The sequence below is a fragment of the Hyperolius riggenbachi genome, chromosome 9 (assembly GCF_040937935.1).
Source record: "Hyperolius riggenbachi isolate aHypRig1 chromosome 9, aHypRig1.pri, whole genome shotgun sequence".
Taxonomy (NCBI): Eukaryota; Metazoa; Chordata; class Amphibia; order Anura; family Hyperoliidae; genus Hyperolius; species Hyperolius riggenbachi.
Window position 1 is genome coordinate 118,936,694 of NC_090654.1, and position 16,835 is coordinate 118,953,528.

General features: G+C 44.3%; 2 protein-coding genes across 26 annotated transcripts in view; one reads left to right on the top strand and one right to left on the bottom strand.

Moving 5' to 3' along the window:
- The window catches only part of LOC137532655 (secreted protein C-like), a 489,020-nt gene that overhangs the window by 347,751 nt on the left and 124,434 nt on the right, over window positions 1-16,835 (bottom strand). The gene's annotated exons all lie outside the window — the stretch shown is intronic.
- Window positions 1-16,835, top strand: part of CCDC9B (coiled-coil domain containing 9B) — a 271,992-nt gene that overhangs the window by 45,219 nt on the left and 209,938 nt on the right. For all 25 annotated transcript variants that reach the window (XM_068253412.1, XM_068253416.1, XM_068253405.1 and 22 more), the window contains 2 exons: window positions 959-1,099; window positions 6,244-6,372. In XM_068253412.1, coding sequence (XP_068109513.1) covers window positions 959-1,099; window positions 6,244-6,372 — 270 coding nt within the window. The remainder of the gene's footprint in view (window positions 1-958; window positions 1,100-6,243; window positions 6,373-16,835) is intronic.

Below are 16,835 nucleotides of genomic sequence, written 5' to 3' on the forward strand. Positions count from 1 at the left end.
CTACAACCCCCCACACACCCAAGTGTGTGTGAATGTGATAAGTGTTTATAGCTCATTTGACACGCCGTTGTAAATCCTCACCACCTCCAATGTCTGCAGTCTTGTTGTCACTGCGAGTGCCTGTACCTGTCACTTCTTCTGTTGGTATTACATAGCACATGTGTTTGCCATGGTAACAAAGACACCAGAAGAGGAGAGAAACCATGCTGGTGTGACAGGTGAGCCTTCAACACTCGCTACCACACAAACGAGCTCTTGCATTTGGGATTTTCGAGCATGCCCAATCTGTCTTTTCAAAAGATTTTGACCGGAAATTGATCAAGTTGCAGCGTCAATATCTGCCATATTTGATAATTATTATCGACTGCCTATGATGATGGAAATCGAGTAATGTATAGGCACTCTTACCTATCTTCTATTAAAATCCTGTGAGGCCATCAGTAAGCTGGGAACAGCAGGTTGGAGGCACAGGCCTCTATTGTTTTCATCAGATGCCTATTCTTATGCTGGGATTACACAATACTTTTTTTGTAAGAATCGTTCCGATAGATGCCTTCGATAGTACAATTCCGACATGCCCGATGTTCCGCTTGATTCGTTTCCGCTCGATTTCTTATAGAAGTCAATGGAAAAAAAATAAGAAAAACGAGTGGAAGATAAGAGAATCGAGCAGAAAATCTAATGGTTAATAAATTGTGCACCGAATCAAACGCAAAAACCGTATCGTGTAATCCAGGGCTGTGGAGTTGGAGTCGGAGTCTAGTCGGAGTTGGGGCAATTTTGGGCACCCGGAGTCGGAGTTGGAGTCGAGTCATGGTTTCATCAACTGAGGAGTTGGAGTCGGAAGATTTTTGTACCGACTCCACAGCCCTGGTGTATCCTACTTGCTGGTGATGTAGGATTTTGTGGATGATTATGTAACTTTTTTTCATTGTGTGTAATTTTTTTTTCCTTATAGAATAAGAAAGCTGTCCGTAAGAATGACCAAGACCGGTTTCTGGTGACCAGTAACATGCCTGATTTAACTATGGAAGAAGTAGATCGCCTCTTTACATTTGGCAGAGGACGTCGTTTTCAGATCGCAATTGCCGTGGAACAAGTAAGCATTTCATCACCCTCTCTTTGCCTCTAAAGGTACTGTACAACAAGACACTTCTAGAAAAAAACAATAACATTATTTAAAGAGAGTCTAAAGGGAAATTTAAAGCAAAAAACAGATACTTACCTAGGGAGAGGGAAGGCTTTGAGTCCTATAGAGCATTCCCATTCTTCTGGTCTCTGCGTTACCCCGCAGGCTACCCTGTTGGGTCTTAGACTACTCTCTTACGGGTTGGGCTGTATTTGGCAGTCTTTGAAAGCACTAGCGCTTCCGAGGACGGGTGGCTCTATACTGCGCACACGCAAGCAAAGTACAGAGCCACCCATCTTTGTAAGCCCAAGTGCTTTCGGAGACGGCCGAATGTCTCTCGAGGGGGGAGACCTAAACCGAGGAGCCTGCAGGGGAACGAGGAGACCGAAAGGAGAAAGGGAAGGCTCTATAGGACCCAGAACCTTCCCTCTCCTTTTTGTTTGAAATGTCCCCTTCAGATTCATTTTAAGCATGTTCACTGGCACAGGAACTCTGTGGAATGGCCTCGTTGGCATCGTGACGCGCTTCCGTGCGCATTTGGAAGCACGTATGATGTGTGACATGCAAGAGCTGCAGAAGGGCATAGACAGCCCTTCTGCTGTTCACATCATAGGTGCTGTGCAATGCACTATGATGCACTTGCGTACTGCTGCATGCATTTGCCCGCAAGCGCAGCGCTGACCCATTCACTGTAGTGAATGCAAAGTGAATTACCCCGTGTCACATGACATTGGCAGTGCCCCTTTAAATCCTACGCCACAAAATGGCATTGATTAAGTTAAACAGCTATTTAAACTTAGATTCTATTTCCCAAAAAGTTCTCATGTGAGTTGTTGGAGGTAGAGTTTACATCCAAGAAAAAGCAGATATCTGCCGCCGCATGTGTTTGCGCATGCTCCAATTAGAAAGTTAATTATAGCTGCTATAGCAAATAGCAGCTGTCATTCATTTAATTAGTGAAAAAATTACAAGTAAAACATTTTTTAGGTGACAAGGTTACAAAAAAAATGTTTTTAAGTGAAGTTTTAACTAGAGATGTCTCGAACGGTTTGCCGGCAAACGGTTCCCCGCGAACTTCGGTGGTTCGCGTTAGCCTGCCAAAAGCGAACTTTCCCGGAAGTTCGATTCGCCCCATAATGCTCTATTGAGCAAAACTTTGACCCTCTACATCAGTCAGCAGGCACATTGTTGCCAATCAGACTGCACTCACTGGTGGAGCTTCACCCCCCTTATACAAAGCAAGGTCCTTGAGCCATTTGACTCACTCGTTTGCCTATACTAATTAGTTAAGGGACAACTGCTACACACACTCTGCTAGGGAGAGTTTAATTAGCCTCTTGTAGACTTCTCCTCCCTCCACCCTTCTACCTATCCCCTACTGCCGGAGGGAGGAGGGTCTCTTGATGGTGTAATGGTTAAGGGCTCTGCCTCTGACACAGGAGACCAGGGTTCGAATCTCGGCTCTGCCTGTTCAGTAAGCCAGCACTAATTCAGTAGTAGACCTTTGGCAAGTCTCTCTTACACTGCTACTGCCAATAGAGCGCGCCCTAGTGGCTGCTGCTCTGCTCTGGTGCTTTGAGTCCGCAAGGAGAAAAGCGCAATATAAATGTTATTTGTCTTGTCTTGTCTCTTCTGCCAGGGAATTCCAGTATTTCAAAAGCCAGCTTACATACCGTGGCTGGGGATTGAACCCAGGTCTCAGTGTATGGTAGGTAACTAAAATATCCATTATACCACCAACACTACTAGCTGAAACTAGCCTAGCATGCACCATTTATGCTCAATACAAGAGAAAAATTAGACAAGACAAATAACATTTATATCACACTTTTCTCCTAGCGGACTCAAAGCACCAGAGCTGCAGCCACTAGGGCACGCTCTATTGGCAGTAGCAGCGTTAGGAAGACTTGCCTAAGGTCTCCTACTGAATAGGTGCTGGCTTACTGAACAGACAGAGGCGAGATTCGAACCCTGGTCTCCTGTGTCAGAGGCAGATCCCTTAACCATTACACCATCCAGCCACTGCTTAAGGATATGTAGCCAGGCATGGCCTTGCCTTTTGTGTTCAACAGTTGTCCAAAGAGAACACCAGATAGCCAGGCAGATTCATCTCTCTCTCTCCAGGAGAAAAGTGTGATATAAATGTTATTTGTCTTGTCTATTTTTTCTCTTGGATTGAGCATAAATGGTACATGCTAGGCTAGTTTCAGCTAGTAGTGTTGGTGGTATAATGGATATGTTAGTTACCTACCATACACTGAGACCTGGGTTCAATCCCCAGCCACGGTATGTAAGCTGGCTTTTGAAATACTGGAATTCCCTGGCAGAAGAGACCCTCCTTACTCTGGTAGGAGGGAATAGGTAGAAGGGTGGAGGGGTCGAAGGGGTGGAGGGAGGAGCTCCAGGTATTAGAACCCTTGAAACAAGATTTCTATCATTTTACCAGCCGGTAGAAATTGTTCTATATTTTGAAGTTCGCCTCCCCATTGAAGTCTATTGTGGTTCGCAAACTTTTTTGCGAACCGAACTTTCTAGGGAGGTTCGCGAACAGGGTTCGCGAACTGAAAATCGGAGGTTCGCGACATCACTAGTTTTAACCCCTACCTAGCCTATTAACCCTTGATAACTGGTAATACCTATACCTGTTTATACACCTAGGCTAAGTTCACAATGATGCGTTGCGGTGCAGCACAATGGCTGCTTTGTATTGTGGCTTGCCACACTACAGTGCGCCACTTATGTGACGTTTGCATACCACATCCTAAAGCACTGCATGCCTTTTCTGATGAGACAAAGATGAGCTCTTGTACTGCTCTCTGCAGTGAAAGTATACATTTTTACATGCAGAGAATGTGTGGAGTTTCTTTCAAATGCTCTTTTATGTAACTGAGTAGTTACTGAAATTTTAGTTTTGGTAATATACCACTTTAACTAGTTCACCACGAAGGGGTTTTTACCCTTATGGACCACAGCGATTTTCACATTTCAGCGCTCCTCGCATTCATTTGCAAATTACTCTCTACTTATCACAATAACATGATCTACTGTATATATTGTTTTGGGGTTGTTTTTGCCCCCAATTAGGTTTTCTTTGGGTTGTACATTTTGGTAAGAATTATTTTATTCTAAATGCATTTTAACGGGAAGAATAAGAAAAAGATGGAAAAAAAAAATCAGTATTTCTCAGTTTTCAGCTATATATATATATATATATAGTTTTAACATAATACATGCTACTGTAATTAAAATTCACACATTTTATTTGCCCATTTGTCCCGGATATCACACCATTATGTCCCTATCACAATGTATGGCAACAATATTTTATTTGTAAATTAAGGTGTATTTTTATTTTTGCGTCCGTCGCTAATTATAAGCCCTTATTTGCAAAAATAACAGTAATATACCCTCATGACATACATATTAAAAAAGTCCCGAAGGTAACTAGTTATATATTTTTTTTAAATGTCACTTTTTTTTTTCCTCCATAAAATTGTTTTATTTTGGTAACTATGGGAGGGGAGGTAAGGAGTTAATTGAGTATTAAATGTATTATTTATTGCGATGTAGGTAGAGGTAATTCTACTATTTGGCCACTAGATGTCCTTATAGCATATATAATAGCGTGTATACTTTAGTTTCACTTTGTCAATGACCACCAGCATCTCATTGATATCATTGATCACAGGCACTTGAGTCAGTGAATGGGAACTGTGTTCCCATTCACTGATCGGTGTACTAACGAGCGACATCAAGAACGCGCACGAGCGGGAGATGATCCCTGGGACGATAACTAGTTAAGAAGGCCCTTCTCCTTTGTCAATTGGGATTTTTTTGTTAATCCAAAATGACAGAGAGCGTGTTGAGAGTAGGAGTGATTTTCTCCCCAAAATTCACGTTTAATATACCTTAATATACATTCACTAACCTGTGCTTTAAAAAAAGAGACAGTGTAATGCTTAGTGTATGAAGAGAGATTTACATAGGCTTTATGGGGAACCAGTTCACTCGTCTCTCCTGTGCCAAAAATCATACGATTGCCTTGAGTTTAAAAACCACAGAACACACATTTTGAGCCACCAAAAACCTCATTTAATTCATGTCCTTGCTGTGCTTTTATTGAAATTCCTGTTGTGAGTGCGGCTGTCCTTATTGCTCCTGCGCTTGGCACTCTGTCTGCCCTGGCTGCTGTAACTATCTTTCTCCCACCACGGCTATGGATGCTGCAGGAATTTTCTTTGTTGCTGAGGGTATTCAGACTATTCAGCTTTTTCTGTGCCAAAAATATCGTTCTACTGCTTAGACTGTAATGATATTTGCACAAAGATCATTTAGCAAAACTGTTCTTCCCTAGAAGGTTTTGATGTTTAGCTAAGGGCAGGTTAACTAGCAATAACTTTCACCAGTGTTTCATAATGCACAATGTAGCACAAGGAATATCTACTGCAAAGATGTTGGCCAGTGACCTTTCCTCAGCTGAACCCGACCAACCAGCAGAAAAGCGTTCAGTGCAGCCGAGGCAGACCGTTTGGCAGTTTCAGTTAACGCAGGTGAATAGGTGCCCATTAAAGGTACAATTTTTCCTTCAGATTTGATCTTTCGACGTGATTTTTATGACTGAATTGTTTAGAAGACTGCACCATGTGTGGCACGGATCGATGTAAAACTATTCTTTGGTTGATTGGAAAAGGAAAGAATATTGATCCAAAAGTTGGATGTTATGATCGAATCGAAATGTAAAACCTTCTTAAATTGTTCCGTTAATGGGAACAATCGATAATTGCCTTTTCCGATTATTTTTTATCAAAGTGCATGGAAAGATCAAAGCTGAAGGAAATACAATTGTACCATTAATGGGCACCCTAGAGTGTACCAGTGACGACATAAGTGAAAGATTTTATACTTACCTGGGCCTCCTCCAGTTCCATAAGCACCGCTGCATCCCTCGCCATCCTCCCGTTTGCCTCTGTTTTTCTTCTAGCGCCCCCCGTAATCTGGCTCAGTCACGCCAGTCGCTCTCTTCTGCGCATGTGCGGCCCTTCTGTGGCAGTGGTGCTTTCTTGTTGTATTTTATTTTGCTGAATAAAATTCTGCTATGGTTTCCTTTTGTATAGGGCAATGAGAATGACCAAGACCTGTATCTGGGGATGAGTAACGTGCCTCACTTAACCATGGAAGAAGTTGACCATCTATTTACATTTGGCAGAGGACGTCGCATGCAGATTGCAACTGGAATAAAACATGTAAGTGTTTATTGCGAGGCAGCTGAATACACTGGTTTCCCTGCTGACAGTCACTCAAACACCCTTTTGCTGGGAGCAGTGGTTTACTAGAACCCAATAACATTTTTTACTCGGCTTTGGGAGTTCATAAGCTCATGGTATGTACACTCTATGTAGCAATTGTCCCAAGAGGTACCCAAAAACGAATATGTCCTTCTAAAATTGTCATTGGTCAAAAAAAGCGGAAGCATAAATATATATTTTTTTTTTTGCAAATGTGTTTCGCTAAATTACACCAGCTTCATCAGGTAAAAAGTCAGAAAAATATGTAGGTGTTATTCAGGCACTGCCTCTAGTAGCAATTTCCAAAGGGGCTCATGGAACAGCACCTATATACAGTATTTTACAGACTTGATGAAGTCGATGTTGTCCAGTAAAACATAGCATACAGATTTATTCATTCCACTCTTTTGGACTCACAGCCATTGTTCTTTGGACTGGAGGTAAGTCATCCTCCTTTTCCAAATTTTTTTTTATTTATACACACAATGTTTTTGGGCACCTCTTGAGCCAATCTTGTAATGGTTCCAGTTCCCCTAATCCCCTAATAAGGTGGTACACCCTGTCCTCTCAGCTGGAGCCCTATTTCATTATTCTTAGGTTTGGAGCCTTGGGGCCATATTCTATTGCTGAACTCGCCAGCGCTAAGCACTGGCGAGTTCTTAAAGAGAACCAGAGATGAAGCACCCTCATGTATTTTATTACATTTATCAGTGGGAACATGACAGTAAACACCTACCCTGCTTTTAGTTTTATTCTTCTCAGTCTAATCTATCTGTTATCAACTGTGATAAGAATCCATCGACTATTCAGTCGAGGTTTGACCTGGAATCATTATAGCTGAGTCACTCTCTTCTGTGGAGTCTTTTCAAGCCCAAGCCTTCCCCCTCCTGGCTCAAATTTCATGCTTTACATACTGAGAGCTGTGATGATATGGGAGGGGCTGATGCTGCAGGAAAAATCTCTGTCTAACAGACAAGTGTGGCTGTGTGATCTGTGTGCTCTGTCTGTGCAGCCAGTCATCATTATTATCTACTGTATGCAGTTTCATTACTATGAGAGACACTTCCTACAGGCAGCCACAAAGCATACCAGAATATGAAGTTGAAAGCACATAGATGAAAGCCTACAGCAGCCCTTCTTGTCTATAGTCTCATATAGCCTAGACAGCACATCCAGAACACCTCATAACCTGGAAACAGAAGGAATATGAGCCGGCGGCCATATTGGATATTTCCTGGAGCAATAATGGATAAAAAGTACTCAAAAAGGCACACCAGAGTGGCGAAATTATCAGGTGGAGCATTTATTCTTTACAAGCTATCAACTGATATGTTTATTTTGTGTGAATCGTTCATCTCTGGTTCCCTTTAACTTAGGCGATGGGGGCATCGCCTAATCTAATAAAACTTTAGACCCCCCCAGGCGGAAAAGAACTCGCTTGGGCGATATAATCGCCCAGCGAGTTCTTAACACCGAATCCAATTACACTTATCATGTCTCCGGGAAGCGATGCTTCCCGGCAGACATGAGCGTTAGCTAACGCACGTCGTCGCCGCTGCATCTGGGGGTCTCCTTTAATAAGGAGACCCCCAGAGCTCCCCGTCGGGTCGCCGCACAGTTTAGAAGCCCCCGCGCAGCTCTGCACCGGCACCCCTGCTGGCATACATACCGCCGCAGATCACCTGCCGCCTCTCGCCGCAAAATCCGTCGCGTAATTACAGTGTATCTAACACTGTAATTACTGTCGGCATAGAAGGAGCCCGGGCAAAGCATCTTTGAATCTGCAGCCTGGGCTCCCCATTGGTCCGCTGTCTAAACCAATAAAATGGCTCAGACAGCGGACCAATGGGGAGCCCAGGCTGCAGATTCAAAGATGCTTTGCCCGGGCTCCTTCTATGCGGACAGTAATTACAGTGTTAGATACACTGTAATTACGCGACGGATTTTGTGGCGAGAGGCGGCGGGTGATCTGCGGCGGTATGTATGCCAGCAGGGGTGCCTGTGCAGAGCTGCGCGGGGGCTTCTAAACTGTGCGGCGACCCGACGGAGAGCTGCAGCGGCGGAAGATGGCGGCGGGCGAGTGCGCATGTGTGGGGAGTGAGGCCGTGGTGCTGATGGACAGCACCACAGCGTAAACCTCACTCCCCATCGCTCGGGAAAAAGGGAGCATCGCTCAGGCTTTCGCCTGAGTAATGCTCCCTAACGATCGACCATCGCGCGAAGGATATGGGCAATAGGATTTGCCGGTAATCCTCGCGCGATGGCAAGGTGATAAGTAGCTCGCATCTGCAAGCTACTTATCACCTTGAATAGGATATGGCCCTTGGTGTGAATTTGTGACAACCAGCAGTAAAATTCTTTACCTCAATCATTAGAGTACCATTGGTGACACATACAGAGCGTTGAATATAATGCTCTGTTACTGCTGCTAGGATTGGCGAATGGTGGGGTTAATAACTCACCTGCTTGCCCGTAATTCACAAATATCAAACTCCGCCCCCTCTGCACAACCACTGTGGCAGTTTCTTTCCTAAAACCTTCCAAAGCCCTGTGGCCACCACCTCCTGCTTGCCAAGGTTTACCTCAGCTTGGCAGCCGCGGCCTGACTGGTAGCTGCCGAGCTGTATGTGGGCCACAGAGCTTCAGAAGACTTCAGGGAAAAATGGGCGTGGCTGTCTTGCTGATAGCGAGGGGAAGAGTTTGACTTTTTTTTAATTTAGAAGATTAACAATACGAGAATACAGCAAGAGTTGTATAACATGCCTTTTAAAGAACTGTGTACAGTAATTACACCGGCCAAATAAGGATCAATGATGCAGCAAGGTCTCATCGTAACCTTTAGATACATACTAATCTGGCCATGCCAAAAGTTGCTGAGCCTTAGCAAAAGATCTTGTTAGGATGAAAAATATTATTGAATTGCTATACGTATGTTAGATACAAACATCATAGCATTAAAGGACAGCTGTAGTGAGAAGAATATAGTGGCTGCCATATTTATTTCCTTATGTGGAACCAGTCCACAACAATACCAGTTACCTGACAGCTCTGCTGATTTATTTGGCTGCAGCAGTGTCTGCATACCACCAGAAACAAGCATGCAGCTAATCATGTCAGATTTTACAACAATGTCAGAAATACCTGATCTGCTGCAGGCATGTTCAGGGTCTATGGCTAAAAGTATAAGAAGCAGAGGATCAGCAGAATAGCCAGGCAACTGGTATTGCTTAAAGGGAAATAAATATGGCAACCTCCAAATCCCTCTCACGTCAATTGTCCTTAAAGTAAGATGAACTTGAGATCTAGTGCCTGCAACATTCTATTGGACATTGCATCCGAATCCCCATGATTTGGATACGATGTCCAATAAAATGTTGCAGACGCTAAGTTTATTTCCCCGTGTGCAAATTCGGAAGCAGTCTATTGTAAAGGGGCGCATACACTGATCAATTTCAGACATCGATCGATCAATCGATTCTATAGACTCTTATTTGATCTATCTGACAGGATGGAAAATCTGGGTCGATCTGCTGCTGGCAACAGATCGATGGCCCATAGAGTTGCATTGGATGTAATGGTGCAATAATGCATTTAGATTGATTTTTTTTCATTCTGAAATTTATTGGAAATCTGTTCCTAGTGTGTGGCACACATCAGATAGATTCCTGTCAGATTCGACTTTACAGGCATCTAACAGAATATATCTGATGGGGGAAACTGATGCAAATCTATCAGTGTATGGCCACCTTAATAGTGCAGATTGCTGATGCCTTTGGTTATTTTTGGTATTTTGATCAAAGCACTAATTTTCTCTCTTTTTTTTTTTTTTTTTATATGGTGGTTTAAAAAAAGTAATGATCAGATTTTCAAAAGTAGGGATTATAAAATGTCAATTTACTGCCAGAAAAACAGTTCTTCATAAACAGACCCTTATTTCTGCCGAGTTCAGCTTTAACATGTAGGTAAATGTATTACCATTTACATCCTGCAGATGGCAGACCTTACAAGGTTGGAGGCTCAGCCTCTTGATGCTGACTGCTGAGTGAGGGTGAATCTGGGTAGAGTGGTGTTATCAGTGTTGCTATCAGTGTTGCGTTGGCTGGACATGAGATTCGGATGATTCTTACAGCTTGGAGGAAAATCGTAGGTTTCAGATTGTATCACTGGATGCATCCATCATTCGTGGCCTAACAGCACAGCGTGTGCATCTGTAGAGCTGGCTCATGCAGGAATTTCAGACACACTCAGGCTTCATCTTCAGATTTGTGCTGTGGATTTTACACTGCTTTACAGCAGTGAGTCATTCTAACGTTAAAGTGAAACTCTAACATTAATCACTTTGTAATCCTTGTACTAATAGACTTCCCTGCACTTTGTATTGCTGCCTCCATTGCTAGGATACAGAGCGGCATTGTGACTACACAGTGCCGCGGCATGCACTTGACCTGATGTGCGGTCACGTGCAGGGGAGAATGTGCTGCCTCCATTGCCGGGACACAGAACAACAATGGTGCTGGGCAGCATGTGTAGTGGGTGGATAGTGGGGGTGAGTTACAAACAAGCAGCAGAGGGACACTAGGTACTAACACGATGTAATGGTATGTTCACATTGGTGCGTTAGCAATGCGATGGATCTATGCTATGCAGTACCACATAATGTGCACGTGTACAGCTGCAGTAAAGCATACTGCAAACTTCAATGTAAGCGCTACCACAGGCATAACACGCAAAGCGACCTTTCCTCTCCTGTTTTTACAGGGAATACAATGCAGTGCACCATTGTGAAAATAGCATGAAATATTTATATTTTCATTCCGGTTACTTTGATGCGTTAATCCACCCAAAAAGGACTCTGTTAATTATAGAATACATTTGGTGAGCCAAATTGTCTGTTATACTTTTGTCACTCTCACACACCTCGACTGTTAGTCTACCTACTTGATGTCAAGCTCAACCTACTTTAAAATCATGTTTATCTTTTCAATAGTTATGGTAGACGTGTAGACCTGGGAACTCACCCAGACGTGCTACTGCTATAGTTCCCCTTAGCGGTACACAATTGACCTATTCAGTATCTACTTAAAAGAAAAGTTCACTTAGGCCTCGGTCACATTGGGTTTCGATTGCGTTAGCATTGGACGTTTTTGTTGGACGTTTTTGGTAAGTGTTTTTGTAGGCATTTTTGCAGAGCGATTCCATTCTTTCAGTTTTTGATGTTAGTCAGGAAGTGAACGCTTTGATCCGGAAATGAATAAATACAATGTAGAATGCAATCGCTGCACAAAGCAAATTATTTCGTGTTTTGTGTTTTTCCTCTACCTTTCATTGTAACAAAATCGGCCCAAAAATGGTCCATGCAGCGCTTCCCTCAGCGGAAAACAGACGGATCTCCCTAATCTAAACTAGCGCATAGGATAGTATTCTGTAAGTGCTTTCAGGGTGATTTAGAAAAATTGCAGATGCTTAACCACTTTTCGACCGCCGTATAGACAATTGGCGGCCGGGAAGTGGACCCCGCAAGGACCGCCGTATAGACAAATGGCGGCGGTCCTTTTACGAGCATGGGCGGCGCGATCGCATCATTATTGACGCGATCGGCCGCCGGGGACTGGCTTCACCCACCTCGCGCTGTAACCCGCCGGCCGTTCGGAAGCGCCGGCGGGTTACTAGCACCTGGATCGCCGCATACAAAGTGTATAATACACTTTGTATTGTATACAAAGTGTATTATACAGGCTGCCTCCTGTCCTGGTGGTCCCAGTGTCCGAGGGACCACCAGGGCAGGCTGCAGCCACCCTATGTCGCACCCAAGCACACTGATTCCCCCCCCCCCCCCTGCCCCCTGATCGTCCCACAGCACCCCTCCGACCCCCCCCCCCCCCCCCGCCCACCCCCCAGACCCCTGTTTGCACCCAATCACCCCCCTAATCACCCATCAATCACTCCCTGTCACTATCTGTCAACCCTATTTTTTTTTATGCCCTAAACTGCCCCCTGCTCCCTCCTGATCACCCCTCCACCCCTCAGATTCTCCCCAGACCCCCCTCCGCCCCCCAGATCCCCCTCCCCCTGTGTACTGTATGCATCTATCCCCCTGATCACCTGTCAATCACCCATCAATCACCCTGTGTCACTGCCACCCATCAATCAGCCCCTAACCTGCCCCTTGCGGGCAATCTGATCACCCACCCACACCAATAGATCGCCCGCAGATCCAACGTCAGATCACCTTCCAAGTGCAGTGTTTACATCTGTTCTCTACCCTAAACACCCACTAATTACCCATCAATCACCCCCTATCACCACCTGTCACTGTTACCCATCAGATCAGACCCTAATCTTCCCCTTGCGAGCACCCAATCACCCGCCTACACGCTCAGATTGCCCTCAGACCCCCCCTTATCAATTCGCCAGCGCAATATTTACATCTGTTCTTCCCTGTAATAACCCACTGATCACCTGTCAATCACCCATCAATCACCCCCTGTCACTGCCACCCATCAATCACCCCCTGTCACTGCCACCCATCAATCAGCCCCTAACCTGCCCCTTGCGGGCAATCTGATCACCCACCCACACCAATAGATCGCCCGCAAATCCGACGTCAGATCACCTCCCAAATGCATTGTTTACATCTGTTCTCTACCCTAAACACCCACTAATTACCCATCAATCACCCCCTGTCACTGCTACCCATCAGATTAGACCCCTATCTGCCCCTAGGGCACTCAATCACCCGCCCACACCCTCAGAATGCCCTCAGACCCCAGCCCTGATCACCTCGCCAGTGCATTGCTTGCATCTATTCCCCCCTCTAATCAAACCTTGAGACACCCATCAATCACCTCCTGTCACCCCCTAGCACACCTACCCATCAGATCAGGCCCTAATTTGCCCCGTGTGGGCTCCTGATCACTCGGCCAAACCCTCAGATCCCCCTCAGACCCCCTTCCGATCACCTCCTCAGTGCATTGATTGCATCTATTTTCCCCTCTAACCACCCCCTGAGACACCCATCAATCACCTCCTGTCACCCCCCTAGCACTCCTATCCATCAGATCAGCCCCAATACAACCTGTCATCTAAAAGGCCACCCTGCTTATGACCGGTTCCACAAAATTCGCCCCCTCATAGACCACCTGTCATCAAAATTTGCAGATGCTTATACCCCTGAACAGTCATTTTGAGACATTTGGTTTCCAGACTACTCAAGGTTTTGGGCCCGTAAAATGCCAGGGCGGTATAGGAACCCCACAAGTGACCCCATTTTAGAAAAAAGACACTCCAGGGTATTCTGTTAGGTGTATGACGAGTTCATAGATTTTATTTTTTGTCAAAAGTTAGCAGAAATTGATTTTTGGTTTTTTTCCCACAAAGTGTAATTTTTCACTAACTTGTGACAAAAAATAAAATCTTCTATGAACTCACCATACTCCTAACGGAATACCTTGGGGTGTCTTCTTTCTAAAATGGGGTCACTTGTGGGGTTCCTATACTGCCCTGGCATTTTAGGGGCCCTAAACCGTGAGGAGTAGTCTAGAAAACAAATGCCTCAAAATGACCTGTGAATAGGACGTTGGGCCCCTTAGCGCACCTAGGCTGCAAAAAAGTGCCACACGTGGTATCGCCGTACTCAGAAGAAGTAGTATAATGTGTTTTGGGGTGTATTTTTACACATACCCATGCTGGGTGGGAGAAATATCTCTGTAAATGACAATTGTTTGATTTTTTTTTTACACACAATTGTCCATTTTCAGAGATATTTCTCCCACTCAGCATGGGTATGTATAAAAATGCACCCCAAAACACATTATACTACTTCTCCTGAGTACGGCGATACCACATGTGTGGCACTTTTTTGCACCCTAACTGCGCTAAGGGGCCCAAAGTCCAATGAGTACCTTTAGGATTTCACAGGTCATTTTTGTTTCAAGACTACTCCTCACGGTTTAGGGCCCCTAAAATGCCAGGGCAGTATAGGAACCCCACTAATGACCCCATTTTAGAAAGAAGACACCCAAAGGTATTCCGTTAGGAGTATGGTGAGTTCATAGAAGATTTTATTTTTTGTCACAAATTAGCGGAAAATGACACTTTGTGAAAAAAAAACAATTAAAATCAATTTCCGCTAACTTGCGACAAAAAATAAAATCTTCTATGAACTCGCCATACTCAGAGGGGCATGGTGAGTCCGTGGCCGATTTCATTTTTTTTTTAGTCACAAGTTAGCAGAAATGGAAACTTTTTTTTTTCTTGTCACAAACTGTCATTTTCCGCTAACTTGTGACAAAAAATAATATCTTCTATGAACTCACTATGCCTCTGAGTGAATAATTTGGGATGTCTTCTTTCCAAAATGGGGTCATTTGGGGGGTATTTGTACTATCCTGGAATTCTAGCCCCTCATGAAACATGACAGGTGGTCAGAAAAGTCATAGATGCTACAAAATGGGAAAATTCACTTTTTGCACCATAGTTTGTAAACGCTATAACTTTTACCCAAACCAATAAATATAGGCTGAATGGGACATGTTTGTCCACATTTTTCGTGCTGCATGTATACAGAAATTTTACTTTATTTGAAATATGTCAGCACAGAAAGTTAAAAAAAAATTTTTTGACAAAATTCTTGTCTTTTTTGATGAATATAATAAAAAGTAAAAATCGCAGCAGCAATCAAATAGCACCAAAAGAAAGCTTTATTAGTGACAAGAAAAGGAGCCAAAATTCATTTAGGTGGTAGGTTGTATGAGCGAGCAATAAACCGTGAAAGCTGCAGTGGTCTGAATGGAAAAAAAGGGTCTGGTCCTTAAGGGGGGTAAAGCCCACGGTCCTCAAGTGGTTAAGCATACATCGGGGGATTAAAAAGAAAATAAAAAGATACATACCTGGGGCTTCCTCCAGCTCCCTTCATGCTGATCTCTCCCTTGCCGTCCTCCTCCGCTGCCTGGATTCGGCCGCAGAGTCCTCCGGTCTGGGGCTTACTGCGCATGCCCGGTCCTGTCCAAAGGAGCGCAACGGGGGAGCATAATGTATAATGGTTTTAAACAACCACCCACCCAGATACACTTTAAAAACCTAAAACGTCAGTTTTCAAATGTGCACACTCTTTGCCAGTTTTATTTTCTCCTGATGAAGATCCAAGTGCGCTGTTAAAGCCAGCGCTGTACTGTTTCCTTTTATGGTTGGAAAAGTTAGACAAAAAGAATGCTATGTCAGTTGGCAGGAGTCTCTCACAATAGTACTGGATAAAGGCTTTGCACTGAAATGCAAGGCTGGCATAGTTAATGACTGCTGACTTATCTAATCCTAAACACAGACTATGCTAACACTCAATAAACATTGTTTAATATTAAAGCAGAAGTATATTCTTTTTTGTGTGTTTTTTTTCTGTATGTGAAAGTGATCATGTTTAACCTTTTGTATCATCCTTCCAGCAAGCTCCCAGTGGTAGGATGTGTTAATTCTTATTGTGATGTAGCATTCTTTGAAACGGTGCAGTCTACTTTCAACTCCTGCTTTAGAGCAGTGTTCCCATCCCTGTCCTCAAGGCCCACCAACAGTGCATGTTTTGTAGAAATCCACAGAGGTAGATCATGAGCTCTGCTGAGACACTAATTACCCCACCTGTGCATGTTTGTGGTTTTCTGCATAGCATGTACTGTTGGTGGGCCTTGAGGACAGGGTTGGGAGAACTCTGCATTAAGCTCAACACACACCATACAATCTTGGTTGTACAGATTTACCAAATATATGTAGTATAAGGGCCAACAGATTAAAAATACCTTGAATGATTGATTGGATAAGCTCTTATACTATATGAAAGTGGTAAGATTGAACAACCAAGATTGTATGGTGTGTGTTGAGCCTTAGAGCACAAATCCTGCGGTCCGAACTTGGCCCCCTTCACCATTTTGTGTGGCCCACAAGAGCAATGTGCTTGATTGTAAGCAGTAAAATGAATGATGTAAGGGAGAGCACTAACCTATACATTCTCAATGCTAACTAGAAGTTACAACATAGGATGCCCTGGCACTTGTGGCAGCGGCATCTGGCATTTCTATGGAGATGGCTGGCTGTAGCCGACGTGTGTGTACATGTGTATTTTTTTCCTTATGCGCATGTGCACCATCTCCCATTGTGATTGGTTATACAGAAAAGTCCCTGTTATCCGGTATTCAGGCAACTGGCATACCTGAGGAATAACCTGGACCTCTTTTGGCGGGCTTGCTGTGGGTGCTGGCAGGCTTAAAAATACTTACCAAGGCTCCAGCGATGGCTGTCAGTCTCCCTGAACCTCCTCGCGGGCTCTTAGCAGCTTCCGGCATCTGTGTACGGAAGCCGGCATGTCACATGACCCAGTGCGGGTCAGCTGACCCTACAGCTTCTGTGCACTGGGGAAAGCAGAAAGCCGCTCGGAG